General features: G+C 46.2%; 1 protein-coding gene across 3 annotated transcripts in view; it reads right to left on the bottom strand.

The window, feature by feature from the left end:
• Positions 1-2,645: 2,645 nt before the first annotated feature.
• LOC110523091 (FSD1-like protein) overlaps positions 2,646-19,356 on the bottom strand; it is an 89,092-nt gene continuing 72,381 nt past the window's right edge. For 2 of the 3 annotated variants that reach the window (XM_036976578.1, XM_036976576.1), the window contains exons 10-13: positions 9,757-9,854; positions 7,093-7,344; positions 5,509-5,597; positions 2,646-2,925 (exon numbers count right to left, since the gene is read on the bottom strand). In XM_036976578.1, the coding sequence (XP_036832473.1) occupies positions 2,803-2,925; positions 5,509-5,597; positions 7,093-7,344; positions 9,757-9,854 (562 nt within the window). In that variant the 3' untranslated portion in view covers positions 2,646-2,802. The remainder of the gene's footprint in view (positions 2,926-5,508; positions 5,598-7,092; positions 7,345-9,756; positions 9,855-19,356) is intronic. The other variant, XM_036976577.1, reaches the window with a different exon arrangement.

The following is a 19,356-nucleotide window of genomic DNA, read 5'->3' on the forward strand; positions in this document are numbered from 1 at the left end:
TACCACGCAGTACCACGCAGTATCACGCAGGACCACGCAGTACCACGCAGTATCACGCAGTACCACTCAGTACCACACAGTACCACACAGTACCACGCAGTACCACACAGTACCACACAGTACCACGCAGTACCACACAGTACCACTCAGTACCACACAGTACCACACAGTACCACGCAGTACCACACAGTACCACACAGTACCACGCAGTACCACACAGTACCACACAGTACCACGCAGGACCACACAGTACCACTCAGTACCACACAGTACCACACAGTACCACGCAGTACCACACAGTACCACGCAGTACCACGCAGTACCACGCAGTACCACACAGTACCACACAGTACCACACAGTACCACGCAGTACCACACAGTACCACACAGTACCACACAGTACCACGCAGTACCACACAGTACCACAGTACCACACAGTACCACGCAGTACCACACAGTACCACACAGTACCACACAGTACCACACAGTACCACGCAGTACCACACAGTACCACAGTACCACACAGTACCACGCAGTACCACACAGTACCACAGTACCACACAGTACCACACAGTACCACGCAGTACCACACAGTACCACAGTACCACACAGTACCACGCAGTACCACACAGTACCACACAGTACCACGCAGTACCACACAGTACCACACAGTACCACGCAGTACCACACAGTACCACACAGTACCACGCAGTACCACGCAGTACCACGCAGTACCACACAGTACCGAAGTCCTCCATTATTCAACCCTGCATCATCAGGAATAATAACGTGTACTTGCAGTTCTGTTCCGACAAGGTATTGAACTCTGACCCCACGAGGTCAAAGGTATTGTTCAGTAGCACACTGAAGAAACTGAGGGTTCAAACCAAAAGAAGCCTCTAGGAGAGAGGAAGTGTTTCTAAGCCAATCACTCACACTGCCATACATAAAAAACAAAAATATAGGAGACAATATACAGCTGGTAAGTAATCAACAGAGTTTCTCATCATGCCAAATACACATCTTCACACTTCAGAGAGACACAGAATGATCTAAAACTCAGCATTCTAACTAAAACAAGGGAGAAAAGCACTGGTCTATTCCCTGATGAAACATCTAGCATTCCTGATACAGAATGAGAATCCTATGGGTGTTCGATCCCCTAAGAGATCTGGAACATGGTTCAGAGGGTTCCCCTAACCCCTAATGCTGCAGCTGGGTTATGGTTGTGCACCACGGGGCCAGATCTTCATTCCTTTATGGGTCTGTAGCTGCTTGGTTAAACTGTGAGGAGGGAAGGCGAGGCTGGTTTGGTTTCTTCTAGCGCCAGACAGAGAAAAAGGCTCAGTGTTTCTCATGCGTTGGGGCGGCTCTGGGTTGACTGACAGATCAAGAACAGGAAGGGATTGTACTTGCACAGGAAGCAGGAAGTCAGAACAGGAGCGAGTTCAGTTAATCATTGGTTGCGTCTGAATTGGCACACTATTCCTTATATAGTGCCTATTGAGCAGGGGTATTGAACTCTGACCCCACGAGGTCAGGGGTATTGAACTCTGACCCCACGAGGTCAGGGGTATTGAAACTCTGACCCCACGAGGTCAGGTGTATTGAACTCTGACCCCATGAGGTCAGGGGTATTGAAACTCTGACCCCACGAGGTCAAGGGTATTGAAACTCTGACCCCACGAGGTCAGGGGTATTGAAACTCTGACCCCACGAGGTCAGGGGTATTGAAACTCTGACCCCACGAGGTCAGGGGTATTGAAACTCTGACCCCACGAGGTCCGGAGCCTGCTGGGTTTCTGTTTTACCTGATCATTATTGCACCCACCTGGTGTCCCAGGTCTAAATCAGGCCCTGATTAGAGGGGAATCACCCACCTGATGTCCCAGGTCTAAATCAGGCCCTGATTAGAGGGGAATCACCCACCTGGTGTCCCAGGTCTAAACCAGGCCCTGATTAGAGGGGAATCACCCACCTGGTGTCCCAGGTCTAAACCAGGCCCTGATTAGAGGGGAATCACCCACCTGGTGTCCCAGGTCTAAACCAGGCCCTGATTAGAGGGGAATCACCCACCTGGTGTCCCAGGTCTAAACCAGTCCCTGATTAGAGGGGAATCACCCACCTGGTGTCCCAGGTCTAAACCAGGCCCTGATTAGAGGGGAATCACCCACCTGGTGTCCCAGGTCTAAACCAGGCCCTGATTAGAGGGGAATCACCCACCTGGTGTCCCAGGTCTAAACCAGGCCCTGATTAGAGGGGAATCACCCACCTGGTGTCCCAGGTCTAAACCAGGCCCTGATTAGAGGGGAATCCCTCACCTGGTGTCCCAGGTCTAAATCAGTCCCTGATTAGAGGGGAATCACCCACCTGGTGTCCCAGGTCTAAACCAGGCCCTGATTAGAGGGGAATCACCCACCTGGTGTCCCAGGTCTAAACCAGGCCCTGATTAGAGGGGAATCACCCACCTGGTGTCCCAGGTCTAAACCAGTCCCTGATTAGAGGGGAATCCCTCACCTGGTGTCCCAGGTCTAAATCAGTCCCTGATTAGAGGGGAATCACCCACCTGGTGTCCCAGGTCTAAACCAGGCCCTGATTAGAGGGGAATCACCCACCTGGTGTCCCAGGTCTAAACCAGGCCCTGATTAGAGGGGAATCACCCACCTGGTGTCCCAGGTCTAAACCAGTCCCTGATTAGAGGGGAACAATGAAAAAAAACACAGTGGAAATGGCCTGGAGCCCCAGAGTTGAGTTAGAGGGTTCTAGGGAACAGGTGTTCCAGATGCATCCAGTCAGTCTGGGCTACTGGGCCATGCTGTTGAGGCTGCTGTTGGATCCTCCCAGGCCGTTCTCGTTCTTCTCTAAACTCTTGACTGCACTAGGGACCTGCATCCCTGTACTGAGGCTCAGTCCACCACACCAAACCTGGAACACATCACATTAATACAAAACTTCTATCATGGTCAACAACATTATACCTGTAGATAACAGGTTACCGTGGACCACAATCCTACAGAGAGATGGAGAGGTATGGAGATGGGGGCGGGGTTTATGACACCTCACACCTATTGTAAAACTAAGGCAGCAGACAAAATTCCTTTGTCACTATGGAGAACCGGCCTCAGAACATGAACATGCAATAAAATGGACTGTGGGACAATAGGTTTCGTCAGACACAAACGGTGGTAATGACCACAGACGGAATATGAAAATGTAATGTTGTTTTTGCTATGTTATTAAAAGTTAAAGGACGACGTTATAACGAAAAACAGTGTAACTTTAAGAGTTTTCCTAGTATGTGCGTGATGTTTGCAAATTGTACGTTGTGTGGAAAATGTCCAGATCAAAGAGAATGTTTTGGTAAAGATGAAAGGTGACGTTAGTTGTCTAAAATTGGATTTGAGTAAAATCTAGACCTTGCCTCATAACTAGTTACGCCCAGAGAACTTGCCCTAAAGGCGGTTACGCCCACTTCTGACCTGAGGGTATAAGAGATGTGAGTTAAGAATTAACAGATCAGACTAAGTGACCCGAGCTGCAGCCAAGGTCTAAAAAGTCAACAAACCCAAAACTCAGCCAAGGTCTGAGTGGTCAAGAAACCCAAAACTCAGCCAAGGTCTGAGTGGTCAGGAAACCCAAAACGCAACACGAGGTTGAAGAAGACAAAGGAACCTTTTAACAACAGACGGACGAGTAGCTGTATCTGAAAGGGGGTGAATTCCAGCAGGACCACCCGGGCACCACTCTCCAAGGGGGTGAATTCCAGCAGGACCACCCGGTCACCACTCTCCAAGGGGGTGAATTCCAGCAGGACCACCCGGTCACCACTCTCCAAGGGGGTGAATTCCAGCAGGACCACCCGGTCACCACTCTCCAAGGGGGTGAATTCCAGCAGGACCACCCGGTCACCACTCTCCAAGGAACCGTGTGTCTACACTGTTTTCCTTCCCGCGCTGGAACCATCCACACGGCTGATTTAGCCGAGGAACGAGGACGAGGAAACAGACCACTAAGAGAAAGGACACTGACATCGTGAGGAGAAACGAGACAGAGTTACACCCGGTAACCGAAGACGGACCATCATCAGAGAAGTCTGAATCCAGTCCAAGCAGAAACACCCAATCTGAGACCTCCCACACTGTCTGCTCAGAGACCTCCCACACTGTCCACTCAGAGACCTCCCACACTGTCCACTCAGAGACACCCCCTCTGAGACCTCCAACACGTAATTACATCATTATATTCTGACCCATAAGAGCGTCAGTCCGGGGTAAGGTTAGGGTTAAAATAAGCATACCTGACAAATGCACCCAAGTGGGTTTTTCTCTCATGTACTCTCACTCTCTCTCTTTTAAATCCCCATTTTGTGTAACACGTGTCATATTGGCCCGCTAGGGACCAGCTCTTATCCAGAGAGACAGCGTATCAGAGGCTCTTACCCAGAGAGACAGCGTATCAGAGGCTCTTACCCAGAGGGACAGCGTATCAGAGGCTCTTACCCAGAGAGACAGCGTATCAGACGCTCTTATCCAGAGAGACAGCGTATCAGAGGCTCTTACCCAGAGAGACAGCGTATCAGAGGCTCTTACCCAGAGAGACAGCGTATCAGACGCTCTTACCCAGAGAGACAGCGTATCAGACGCTCTTACCCAGAGAGACAGCATATCAGAGGCTCTTACCCAGAGAGACAGCGTATCAGAGGCTCTTATCCAGAGAGACAGCGTATCAGACGCTCTTACCCAGAGAGACAGCGTATCAGAGGCTCTTACCCAGAGAGACAGCGTATCAGACGCTCTTACCCAGAGAGACAGCGTATCAGAGGCTCTTACCCAGACAGACAGCGTATCAGACGCTCTTACCCAGAGAGACAGCGTATCAGAGGCTCTTACCCAGAGAGACAGCGTATCAGAGGCTCTTATCCAGAGAGACAGCGTATCAGACGCTCTTACCCAGAGAGACAGCGTATCAGACGCTCTTACCCAGAGAGACAGCGTATCAGAGGCTCTTACCCAGAGAGACAGCGTATCAGACGCTCTTACCCAGAGAGACAGCGTATCAGAGGCTCTTACCCAGAGAGAAAGCGTATCAGACGCTCTTATCCAGAGAGACAGCGTATCAGACGCTCTTACCCAGAGAGACAGCGTATCAGAGGCTCTTACCCAGACAGACAGCGTATCAGACGCTCTTACCCAGAGAGAAAGCGTATCAGACGCTCTTATCCAGAGAGACAGCGTATCAGAGGCTCTTACCCAGAGAGACAGCGTATCAGAGGCTCTTATCCAGAGAGACAGCATTTAGTTCAAGAAAGGCAAGACAAGTTCTCTGGTGTTATCTAGTTCTCGAGGACCGGCAAGACGAGTTCTCTGGTGTTATCTAGTTCTTGAGGAAAGGCAAGACAAGTTCTCTGGTGTTATCTAGTTCTTGAGGACCGGCAGGGGGTATAATATACAGGTGTGAGGGAGTGGCTGTCAAGACAAGAATATAACCCACAATACAGACAAAACTTACCATGAAGGCTGGTACAACAGGTTGGCTAAACTTAGCCTTGAACGTGTGGATCAACTGCTTAGTTTCAGCGTTGTAGAAGGACAGTTGTCCTGAGGGAGACCAAGAGAAAACAAAACAGAATTCAAACTACTGTATCCACCTCACTTCAAGCGCAGAGAAAGCACGGTGTAAAGTGAGTTCTGATAGTCAGAGGAGAAAAGCCTAGTTTGTAATCATTTCCTGGGGAAGGGAGATGAAATCCAATATGGCCGTATCCAATGGCCTGTCTATACGGGTCGCCGGCGCCTGAGGGATATGGTATTCCACCCCGACTGACTGTAAAACACACCAATCTGTACCGCGTAGAACAATGAGGACCCGCCTTGTAACTCAGTAGCTCCTACCTGCATAAATGTATGGATCAACAACGGCTGCTACCTGTATAAATGTATGGATCAACAACGGCTGCTACCTGTATAAATGTATGGATCAACAACAGCTGCTACCTGCATAAAATGTATGGATCAACAACGGCTGCTACCTGCATAAAATGTATGGATCAACAACGGCTGCTACCTGCATAAAATGTATGGATCAACAACGGCTGCTACCTGCATAAAATGTATGGATCAACAACAGCTGCTACCTGTATAAATGTATGGATCAACAACGGCTGCTACCTGCATAAAATGTATGGATCAACAACAGCTGCTACCTGTATAAATGTATGGATCAACAACAGCTGCTACCTGCATAAAATGTATGGATCAACAACGGCTGCTACCTGCATAAAATGTATGGATCAACAACGGCTGCTACCTGCATAAAATGTATGGATCAACAACGGCTGCTACCTGCATAAAATGTATGGATCAACAACGGCTGCTACCTGCATAAAATGTATGGATCAACAACGGCTGCTACCTGTATAAATGTATGGATCAACAACAGCTGCTACCTGCATAAAATGTATGGATCAACAACGGCTGCTACCTGCATAATATATGGATCAACAACGGCTGCTACCTGTATAAATGTATGGATCAACAACGGCTGCTAGCTGCATAATGTATGGATCAACAACGGCTGCTACCTGCATAAAATGTATGGATCAACAACGGCTGCTACCTGCATAATGTATGGATAAACAACGGCTGCTAGCTCCTAATACTTTAGCTGTGCTTGACTGAGCTTTCCTGCCGAAACGTAACCAACTAAATAGTCCCCAAAGTGTAAACACCACCTATCTGCCATCTCAGACACCGCTAAAGAAAATACTTAAAAAGTATCTAAAATATTTGAAATTCTTTTTGAACCCAGGTGTGGTTCCTATATGTGTTGAATAACCCCTCATATTATACTGTATAAACCCACCTGAGTCCAGGTCACAGAAGACCCCCGGACCTCGTAGTGTGTTGAATAACCCCTCATATTATACTGTATAAACCCACCTGAGTCCAGGTCACAGAAGACCCCCGGACCTCGTAGTGTGTTGAATAACCCCTCATATTATACTGTATAAACCCACCTGAGTCCAGGTCACAGAAGACCCCCGGACCTCGTAGTGTGTTGAATAACCCCTCATATTATACTGTATAAACCCACCTGAGTCCAGGTCACAGAAGACCCCGATGCGTCCAGGCGCGGTGCCGTCCAGGCTCTTGGCCTTGTTGTTGTGCTTGGCAGCGAAGGAGGGCTGCAGCCAGTTGTTGATGTGGATACACCAGGTAGTGTTGGTCTTACCCAGCTGGTCAAACTTTCCCAGGTTCCTGTAGGAGACCCCAACACTGTAGGACTTACAGTCTTTAAGAGCTTTCACCTCCCAGTAGTGTTGACCACAGTCCATACTGGTATCACCTGGGGGTTGGGTGGTGGACAGACATGAAGGCTTATCAATCCCTTCGTGACAGACAGAGCAAACTACACAACTTGCATGTTGGTGTCACCTGGTGGGTGGACACTATGCTATTATAACGTCTTACATAATACCTGGCTGGTGACTGGAGAGGACAGACAGGACATTTGAATCAATCACTACACAAACGTGCATAGTGTTATTCATTGCTGGTGTCTATTGGGAGTAGATATGATATAATTACATTGTCATGTTATTCCTGGGTGTGGAGGACAGGAAACCTTTTCAATCCCTTGGGAGTGGACAAACACCGACACACGAAACATTGCAATGCACAGTAACAGGAAAACCCTGTTGAACATATTTACCTAGCAGTCTTATTAAACATCTGACGGAGCAGTGACAACACACCACTATTGACTATGTGGGTAGTGACTGACACAACACTAATGTGGTGTTCAGTCTCAGGATCCTGAGCTTGGTGTTGAGCTTGGTGTTGAGCTTGGTGTTGAGCTTGGAAGACCGTATGATATTGAACACTGAGCTGTAGTTAATGAACAGCATTCTCACACAGGTGCTCCTCTTGCCCAGGTGGGAAAGGGCAGTGTGGAGTGCAATAGAGATTGCATCATCTGTGGATCTGTTGTGGTGGTATGCACATTAGAGTGGGTCCAGGGTTTCTGGGATAATGGTGTTGATGTGAGCCATGACCAGCCTTTTTAAAGCATTTCATGGCTACAGATGTGAGTGCTTTAAGGTTGGCATCGTTTAACTACCTAACACAGTGATGTTGTGGTTACCTACCTAACACAGTGATGTTGTGTTTACCTACCTAACACAGTGATGTTGTGTTTACCTACCTAACACAGTGATGTTGTGGTTACCTACCTAACACAGTGATGTTGTGGTTACCTACCTAACACAGTGATGTTGTGGTTACCTACCTAACACAGTGATGTTGTGATTACCTACCTAACACAGTGATGTTGTGGTTACCTACCTAACACAGTGATGTGTTGATGTTGTGATTACCTACCTAACACAGTGATGTTGTGGTTACCTACCTAACACAGTGATGTTGTGATTACCTACCTAACACAGTGATGTTGTGGTTACCTACCTAACACAGTGATGTGTTGATGTTGTGGTTACCTACCTAACACAGTGATGTTGTGATTACCTACCTAACACAGTGATGTTGTGGTTACCTACCTAACACAGTGATGTTGTGGTTACCTACCTAACACAGTGATGTTGTGGTTACCTACCTAACACAGTGATGTGTTGATGTTGTGGTTACCTACCTAACACAGTGATGTTGTGGTTACCTACCTAACACAGTGATGTTGTGGTTACCTACCTAACACAGTGATGTTGTGGTTACCTACCTAACACAGTGATGTTTTGGTTACCTACCTAACACAGTGATGTTGTGGTTACCTACCTAACACAGTGATGTTGTGGTTACCTACCTAACACAGTGATGTGTTGATGTTGTGGTTACCTACCTAACACAGTGATGTTGTGGTTACCTACCTAACACAGTGATGTTGTGATTACCTACCTAACACAGTGATGTTGTGGTTACCTACCTAACACAGTGATGTTGTGATTACCTACCTAACACAGTGATGTTGTGGTTACCTACCTAACACAGTGATGTTGTGATTACCTACCTAACACAGTGATGTTGTGGTTACCTACCTAACACAGTGATGTTGTGATTACCTACCTAACACAGTGATGTGTTGATGTTGTGGTTACCTACCTAACACAGTGATGTGTTGATGTTGTGGTTACCTACCTAACACAGTGATGTTGTGGTTACCTACCTAACACAGTGATGTTGTGGTTACCTACCTAACACAGTGATGTGTTGATGTTGTGTTTACCTACCTAACACAGTGATGTTGTGGTTACCTACCTAACACAGTGATGTTGTGATTACCTACCTAACACAGTGATGTTGTGGTTACCTACCTAACACAGTGATGTTGTGGTTACCTACCTAACACAGTGATGTTGTGGTTACCTACCTAACACAGCGATGTTGTGGTTACCTACCTAACACAGTGATGTGTTGATGTTGTGGTTACCTACCTAACACAGTGATGTTGTGGTTACCTACCTAACACAGTGATGTTGTGGTTACCTACCTAACACAGTGATGTTGTGGTTACCTACCTAACACAGTGATGTTGTGGTTACCTACCTAACACAGTGATGTGTTGATGTTGTGGTTACCTACCTAACACAGTGATGTTGTGGTTACCTACCTAACACAGTGATGTTGTGGTTACCTACCTAACACAGTGATGTGTTGATGTTGTGTTTACCTACCTAGGAGTGTATAACTCTCCTGTGAACATGTCTCTGCTACATTACTCTGTGTGTGTTTGCACGTGCACGTTTACCTAACACGGTGTAGGACTCTCCAGTGAACCGGTCTCTGCTTCCTCTGATGGCAGGCGACCGAGTCGTCAACGTCCTCTTGGGAGACGGAGTTCCACTTCTACAACAGAGAGGAAGGAAAGACATTAGAACATAAAACACACAGACGTTACAACACACTGACGTTACAACACACAGACGTTACAACACACAGACGTTACAACACACAGACGTTACAACACAAAACACACTGACGTTACAACACACAGACGTTACAACACACTGACGTTACAACACAAAACACACCGACGTTACAACACACTGACGTTACAACACACTGACGTTACAACACACTGACGTTACAACACACAGACGTTACAACACACAGACGTTACAACACACAGACGTTACAACACAAAACACACTGACGTTACAACACACAGACGTTACAACACACTGACGTTACAACACAAAACACACAGACGTTACAACACACAGACGTTACAACACACAGACGTTACAACACAAAACACACTGACGTTACAACACACAGACGTTACAACACAAAACACACAGACGTTACAACACAAAACACAGACGTTACAACACACAGACGTTACAACACACAGACGTTACAACACACAGACGTTACAACACACAGACGTTACAACACACAGACGTTACAACACAAAACACACAGACGTTACAACACACAGACGTTACAACACACAGACGTTACAATACACAGACGTTACAACACAAAACACACAGACGTTACAACACACAGACGTTACAACACAAAACACACAGACGTTACAACACACAGACGTTACACCACACAGACGTTACACCACACAGACGTTACCCTAACGATGAGTAATACAGTACAACAGACAAGACAGTCAAGTGAACAAGGATGCTGTGGAGAAGCCCACTTCCTTTCAGCTAGATATCCAGCCCCAGGGACCAATTAATCTGAAAGAAGATGGAGTTTTCCCACTGATGTCACTGGTAAACTATGAAGATAAACAACAACCCTTGCGTGCAGAATGAAACAAACGGATAAAGACGGTCTTCGAATGCACTCAAAGTTTATTAGAACGCAAACAAACTCAAGCTTAGTGGCGATAGACACAAGCAAACAGGGGTGATAGACAGGGGTGATAGACAGGGGTGATAGACAGAAGCAGACAGGGGTGATAGACACAAGCAGACAGGGGTGATAGACACAAGCAGACAGGGGTGATAGACACAAGCAGACAGGGGTGATAGACAGGGGTGATAGACAAGCAGACAGGGGTGATAGACACAAGCAGACAGGGTGATAGACACAAACAGACAGGGGTGATAGACAGGGGTGATAGACAGAAGCAGACAGGGGTGATAGACAGGGGTGATAGACACAAGCAGACAGGGGTGATAGACACAAACAGACAGGGGTGATAGACACAAGCAGAAAGGGGTGATAGACAGGGGTGATAGACAGAAGCAGACAGGGGTGATAGACACAAGCAGACAGGGTGATAGACACAAGCAGACAGGGGTGATAGACACAAGCAGACAGGGGTGATAGACAGGGGTGATAGACAAGCAGACAGGGGTGATAGACACAAACAGACAGGGTGATGGACACAAACAGACAGGGGTGATAGACAGGGGTGATAGACAGAAGCAGACAGGGGTGATAGACAGGGGTGATAGACAGAAGCAGACAGGGGTGATAGACACAAGCAGACAGGGTGATGGACACAAACAGACAGGGGTGATAGACAGGGGTGATAGACAGAAGCAGACAGGGGTGATAGACAGGGGTGATAGACACAAACAGACAGGGGTGATAGACACAAGCAGACAGGGTGATAGACACAAGAAAACAAAAAATATGCTTTTTGGTCTTCATTTAAGGTTAGGCATAAGGTTAGGAGCTTAGTTAGAGTTAAGGTTAGGTTTAAAATCTGATTTTAATAAGATAAATGTTTGAAATGGGCAGGGTTTAGTCCTAATTATGACTTTGGTAACTAGTGACGACCTACAGGGAGTTAAAAGACAATACCTTTTTTCCAACACAGGAAGAGGGATAATGTCATCTGATTAGTGACACCATACTTTGGGGAAGTGAAGAGCTACCAAAAGTTTAGCGTAGTCAACAGGGTAGCCAGATATATCAGTCTTAGGCAGTCCTTTCTCAGTGCAGCTTTAAATGACGTGTAGCTAATTTAATAAATTGTTTTATTTAACTAGGAAAGTCAGTTAAGAACAAATTCTTATTTACAATGATGGCCTACACCGGCCAAACCCGGACGACGCTGGGCCAATTGAGCGCCGCCCTATGGGACTCCCAATCACGGCCAGTTGTTATACAGCCTGGATTCGAACCAGGGTCTGTAGTGACGCCTCTAGCACTGAGATGCTAGAGGAGCCATCTGGGGCTTCATAAAGCCTTCATAAAAAAATAATCTATAACCATATGTCATGCTTTATAAAGGGCTCATAACTGTGTCACATAACACTATGTCAAATATGACATAAACCTGTGCTTTATAAAGGGAGGCATAAGCACTACGTAATAAAGGCCTTATTGCCTCGTATTAAATTGAGGCGTCACAAAGCATCTATAACCGTGTGATGCATCTGGGTAGAGCATTGCAACGCCAGGATAGTGGGTTCGATTCCCGGGACCACCCATACGTACAAATGTATTCACGCATGACTGTAAGTGGATTTAGATAAAAGCGTCTGCTAAATTTGATATATTATGTTACTGTTAAACATTTCTAGGATGTCCCAACCTCTTTCCCTCCTGGGTGCATAGACAATATTGGGCCTGACCTCAACTTCCCCCACAATGCTGTGCTGCAGGATGACACACTCTAAAGTGCAGTCACGTTGGTAGGGCCTTTCAAAAATACTTTTTTTTTTAACCCAAATTCCGTTTTATTGTTTTGTTTTTCCAAGGTTTCGGATTTCCCACACATTTTTTCTGGTTTTAGCCCAGTTTTTAGAAAAACAGAATTCGATTTTCTGTGTTCACAATGCTTAAACCACACCAGGTTTGTTTGTGTGTAATAGCCCTTTAGTTCAGTGTCCATGCCCTGCACTGCAGTTTGGTTAGCGGCTGTTCTGTAGTGCAGGAGGAACACGTGATGTGATTGGACGGAGTTAAAGGCCAGCAACACTCCGTATTATTCAGAGCCCCATGAAATGACACCATATACACATTCTACAGAGCCAACTGAGATTTCCCTACAATACTTCTACTGCGGCATCCAGAATAGCTTCTGCTGTATTCCATGTACAGTGATTCACATTGGGACATGTTTTAAACCCACATCATTTAAATATCAACACATTTGAATCATTATTAATGTTTAGACCACTTTTCATATGTCATGAATGGGTATTGATACTTTTCTACTATTGCGTGGGGGGGGAACTTTGAAAAAAATAAAAATAAATCTGAAATTCTGTGACCCAGAATTCCTTTTTTAGCGTTGCTTGACTAGACGCTGATTATGTGATGAGTTCGCAAATCAAATGCTCCACTTGTGCTGCCAGTGAAAAACAAGTTAACTTTTTATTTATTGTAAATCATTTTATTTTGTAGCATTTAAGTGTGGAGTTCTCTGAACCCGGAGTTCTTCAACGTGCCAGATAGTGAGGTCCATAAGGGTTACTACACTAGAATTCAATGTGCCAGATAGTGAGGTCCAAAAGGGTTACTACACTAGAATTCAATGTGAGGTCCATAAGGGTTACTACACTAGAATTCAATGTGCCAGATAGTGAGGTCCAAAAGGGTTACTACACTAGAATTCAATGTGAGGTCCATAAGGGTTACTTCACTAGAATTCAATGTGCCAGATAGTGAGGTCCATAAGGGTTACTTCACTAGAATTCAATGTGCCAGATAGTGAGGTCCATAAGGGTTACTACACTAGAATTCAATGTGCCAGATAGTGAGGTCCATAAGGGTTACTTCACTAGAATTCAATGTGCCAGATAGTGAGGTCCATAAGGGTTACTACACTAGAATTCAATGTGCCAGATAGAGAGGTCCATAAGGGTTACTTCACTAGAATTCAATGTGCCAGATAGTGAGGTCCATAAGGGTTACTACACTAGAATTCAATGTGCCAGATAGTGAGGTCCATAAGGGTTACTTCACTAGAATTCAATGTGCCAGATAGTGAGGTCCATAAGGGTTACTACACTAGAATTCAATGTGCCAGATAGTGAGGTCCATAAGGGTTACTACACTAGAATTCAATGTGACAGATAGTGAGGTCCATAAGGGTTACTTCACTAGAATTCAATGTGCCAGATAGTGAGGTCCATAAGGGTTACTACACTAGAATTCAATGTGCCAGATAGTGAGGTCCATAAGGGTTACTACACTAGAATTCAATGTGCCAGATAGTGAGGTCCATAAGGGTTACTTCACTAGAATTCAATGTGCCAGATAGTGAGGTCCATAAGGGTTACTTCACTAGAATTCAATGTGACAGATAGTGAGGTCCATAAGGGTTACTACACTAGAATTCAATGTGCCAGATAGTGAGGTCCATAAGGGTTACTACACTAGAATTCAATGTGCCAGATAGTGAGGTCCATAAGGGTTACTACACTAGAATTCAATGTGCCAGATAGTGTGGTCCATAAGGGTTAGTTCACTAGAATTCAATGTGACAGATAGTGAGGTCCAAAAGGGTTACTACACTAGAATTCAATGTGAGGTCCATAAGGGTTACTACACTAGAATTCAATGTGCCAGATAGAGAGGTCCATAAGGGTTACTACACTAGAATTCAATGTGCCAGATAGTGAGGTCCATAAGGGTTACTACACTAGAATTCAATGTGCCAGATAGTGAGGTCCAAAAGGGTTACTACACTAGAATTCAATGTGAGGTCCATAAGGGTTACTACACTAGAATTCAATGTGGCAGATAGTGAGGTCCATAAGGGTTACTACACTAGAATTCAATGTGCCAGATAGTGAGGTCCATAAGGGTTACTACACTAGAATTCAATGTGCCCTGTAGTGAGGTACATAAGGGTTACTACACTAGAATGATTTAACATACTATGAATAGTCAGTGTCTCTACCTTGGAACTGCAGCTCCATTTCTTTCATTCTATCTCGCTCTCACACACACTCACACACACACACTATTGTACTCACACACCGGAGAGACTTGGGTCACTATTTTCATGAATATATCATCTGGGCCTATAAGTGTTGAACATTCAAAATATTGTCAGGAAATGAAGCTCAAGCACCATGGAGATAAGAGCGTTACATAAATTACATTTACGTTTATTTACGACAACAGAAAAACACACTGCGATTTGACATACCAGGTATCAAGCAGAAATGGACTTGAAAAATATTACAAACTTACAGTGTCATATTTATGCTCATATATATTATGTTAACTAATAACAAAGAAACGTTTTGGAATTGGCCCAACTGAGACCAAATTAAATCTGTGTGTCATGAAACCCCTTTGGATGTCTCATTTTATAATGTCAGTGTACTAGCTAGTACACAGTGCAGGTTTTAATCACGACCAGAGGGACCCACCTAAGGGCCAAATTAATCCCTGGTAGATTTAAAAACGGAATAATTCTCCGGTTCTGGTGAGACCTGGCAAAATGTTCCACAAACTCGTCCATGTTGAGGGAGGGCCTCTAACGTATGTCTGAGCAAATGCAAACAGAAGCTCCTGATTCAAGAAAGTTGTCCTGTTTGGGTTGAGAGGCTGGACACCTCGCATTATCTCACAATTCTTCTTTGAAAAACGCCTCTGCAGCTCAGCTGTGAGACTGTCGAGCACCTGATAAAAGACAGCTCTATGGAAGCTCTTCACCATCCCTTTGGTCACTATGTTTCTGTCGTACATCAACAATGAGTTGTGAAATCTTAAGCTTCTCTTAGGCTGTCTTTACACACTGTTTGTACACTTATTTTGCAGTGCACTGCAATTTCTTCAATGTCCTGTAGCTCTCTCAGAACTGCTTGAAGCTTGTCCCTCAGATTACGGCATACCATGTATCTCTGCATGCCAACCTTACATCCGTAAGTCTCCGTGGTTCCCTGGGCTGCTGCTGCGTTTTCAGGTCTTTCTGAACGGCAAGACACTTGAGATGAACGTACGAGCCAGATACAAAGTTTTATAAAGCTTCTGCAGGAGAGAAAAAAAAAGTTAAGAGCCTCTGGCACAGATTTTGACAGCATTGACAAGAACCAAATTCAAACAATGTGCATTACAGTGCACATAAAATGCTAATCTTGCACTGTTTTTTAATCCGTGCAGACACACCAGAATGCTTTCCGCTCATGACGGATGCACCGTCACAGCCTTGTCCCACCAGATTATTTCTGTAGTCCAGACCCATGTTTTTCAAGACAATCAACGTGAGACCGGCTGCATCTAAGCTTTCAGCTGACTGAAAGTGTAAAAAAGCTTTCGTGGATGGCCCCGTTGTAAAAGTACCTCACAACTAAAGACGTTTGTTTGGTTTCATCTGAAATTACACTAAAAACTTTCTTTCACTTTGTACCATCTCAGCTAAACCCTCAAGAAATTTGCCCTGGAGTTGGTGGCTTGTGTTTCTTAGCACTGCCACATGCATTCATCCTTTTCTCTATGAGAGGGTCATTCTTTGCTATTTCTTCTAAGGTTGTCAAAAAATGACCCTTGTTGTGAGAGTCATCAGGCTCCCTCCACTTTCTTTTTCCGGGTTAAAATGACCCTGTGCGAAAATAAGACAGTCTATGGTTACATCTAAGCATCCAACTACCCACATTTTAGTCCAATCTCAACCTTAATTACTAATCCCCATTTTCAGGCTAACTGCAAATTGTGGACATCTTTTTTTGAGTAATGTTAACAGATTGATAGTAACAATTGTTTGTTTTGAGTTCAAGTATGAAAATTGAACTGAGTTAATGGATTTCAATTTGCTGAATGTTAACTTGCTGAACACTGACAGCTGTAGCCTACTAGTTACGCCACATTAGCTAAACATTCGTATACTGTAACTTACGACACTGCATGGTATATGCGTGTATTACTAGCACACATGTAAACATAATGTTAGGCTAAACTGGGAACCGTTCTCTCTTATCTGATTAACTGTCTGTTAATGGAGCCAGAGGTCTAACTTTAACTTACACAGCAACTCAACTTTCATAAAAGTTGTTCAGGAAACCTGAACCCGATGCTAAACCTTAAAACTTACCTCAAATATGATGCTGTCGCCAATCGCGAAAAGAGCTCGTGGAGCTGTGGAAATATTCTCTCTTCTTCTTCTGAATGTTCTTCTTATTCTTCTGTATCTCGCAACCAACGTTAATGTTCTCTCTTCCTCATCTTCGGTTTGAAAACTGCGCCGCTGAACGTCAAAATAAATGATTCTTTCAACAAGAGGTGAAATGAGATGTCAATCAGCAATCAAACTACCAGTAGCGAATGAAATGTTGGGGTGGCACCCGGGGTGGCCAATCAGATGTCAGGGGTTTCCAGTTCCACCCCGGACACACCTCTGGCTCCGCCCCTGCTTCACAGCAATTGCTAGCTAGCCGAAAATTAGGATCAGCTAAATACAAATCTCCCTAGATACATCAGCGTCTCGTAGTCAATGTCATGAGATTTGTTAAATGAAAGAGGAATATAGTAATATGAATGGAAGGGAGTTTGCCATTTAGAAGTTCTGGTGCAGCCCAGAAATGTCCTTATCTAGTTGGTGTGAAATAGGCATTTCCTAACAGACCTGCTAACTTTCTTTGTTGTTACTTTTAAGGTTTGGAACCAACATGCAGTACCTCCTGCAGGCAGAGAGGGAAGTAACTCAGGGACCAGCTACACTATTCACAGCCCAGTCGAGAGGGAAGGAGCTCAGGGACCAGCTACACTATTCACAGCCCAGTCGAGAGGGAAGGAGCTCAGGGACCAGCTACACTATTCACAGCCCAGTCGAGAGGGAAGGAGCTCAGGGACCAGCTACACTATTCACAGCCCAGTCGAGAGGGAAGGAGCTCAGGGACCAGCTACACTATTCACAACCCAGTCGAGAGGGAAGGAGCTCAGGGACCAGCTACACTATTCACAGCCCAGTCGAGAGGGAAGGAGCTCAGGGACCAGCTACACTATTCACAGCCCAGTCGAGAGGGAAGGAGCTCAGGGACCAGCTACACTATTCACAGCCCAGTCGAGAGGGAAGGAGCTCAGGGACCAGCTACACTATTCACAGCCCAGTCGAGAGGGAAGGAGCTCAGGGACCAGCTACACTATTCACAGCCCAGTCGAGAGGGAAGGAGCTCAGGGACCAGCTACACTATTCACAGCCCAGTCGAGAGGGAAGGAGCTCAGGGACCAGCTACACTATTCACAGCCCAGTCGAGAGGGAAGGAGCTCAGGGACCAGCTACACTATTCACAGCCCAGTCGAGAGGGAAGGAGCTCGGGGACCAGCTACACTATTCACAGCCCAGTCGAGAGGGAAGGAGCTCAGGGACCAGCTACACTATTCACAGCCCAGTCGAGAGGGAAGGAGCTCAGGGACCAGCTACACTATTCACAGCCCAGTCGAGAGGGAAGGAGCTCAGGGACCAGCTACACTATTCACAGCCCAGTCGAGAGGGAAGGAGCTCAGGGACCAGCTACACTATTCACAGCCCAGTCAAGGGGGAAGGAGCTCAGGGACCAGCTACACTATTCACAGCCCAGTCGAGAGGGAAGGAGCTCAGGGACCAGCTACACTATTCACAGCCCAGTCGAGAGGGAAGGAGCTCAGGGACCAGCTACACTATTCACAGCCCAGTCAAGGGGGAAGGAGCTCAGGGACCAGCTACACTATTCACAGCCCAGTCGAGAGGGAAGGAGCTCAGGGACCAGCTACACTATTCACAGCCCAGTCAAGGGGGAAGGAGCTCAGGGACCAGCTACACTATTCACAGCCCAGTCGAGAGGGAAGGAGCTCAGGGACCAGCTACACTATTCACAGCCCAGTCGAGAGGGAAGGAGCTCAGGGACCAGCTACACTATTCACAGCCCAGTCGAGAGGGAAGGAGCTCAGGGACCAGCTACACTATTCACAGCCCAGTCGAGAGGGAAGGAGCTCAGGGACCAGCTACACTATTCACAGCCCAGTCGAGAGGGAAGGAGCTCAGGGACCAGCTACACTATTCACAGCCCAGTCAAGGGGGAAGGAGCTCAGGGACCAGCTACACTATTCACAGCCCAGTCGAGAGGGAAGGAGCTCAGGGACCAGCTACACTATTCACAGCCCAGTCGAGAGGGAAGGAGCTCAGGGACCAGCTACACTATTCACAGCCCAGTCGAGAGGGAAGGAGCTCAGGGACCAGCTACACTATTCACAGCCCAGTCGAGAGGGAAGGAGCTCAGGGACCAGCTACACTATTCACAGCCCAGTCGAGAGGGAAGGAGCTCAGGGACCAGCTACACTATTCACAGCCCAGTCGAGAGGGAAGGAGCTCAGGGACCAGCTACACTATTCACAGCCCAGTCGAGAGGGAAGGAGCTCAGGGACCAGCTACACTATTCACAGCCCAGTCGAGAGGGAAGGAGCTCAGGGACCAGCTACACTATTCACAGCCCAG

Source organism: Oncorhynchus mykiss, chromosome 5 (assembly GCF_013265735.2).
Source record: "Oncorhynchus mykiss isolate Arlee chromosome 5, USDA_OmykA_1.1, whole genome shotgun sequence".
Classification (NCBI taxonomy): Eukaryota; Metazoa; Chordata; class Actinopteri; order Salmoniformes; family Salmonidae; genus Oncorhynchus; species Oncorhynchus mykiss.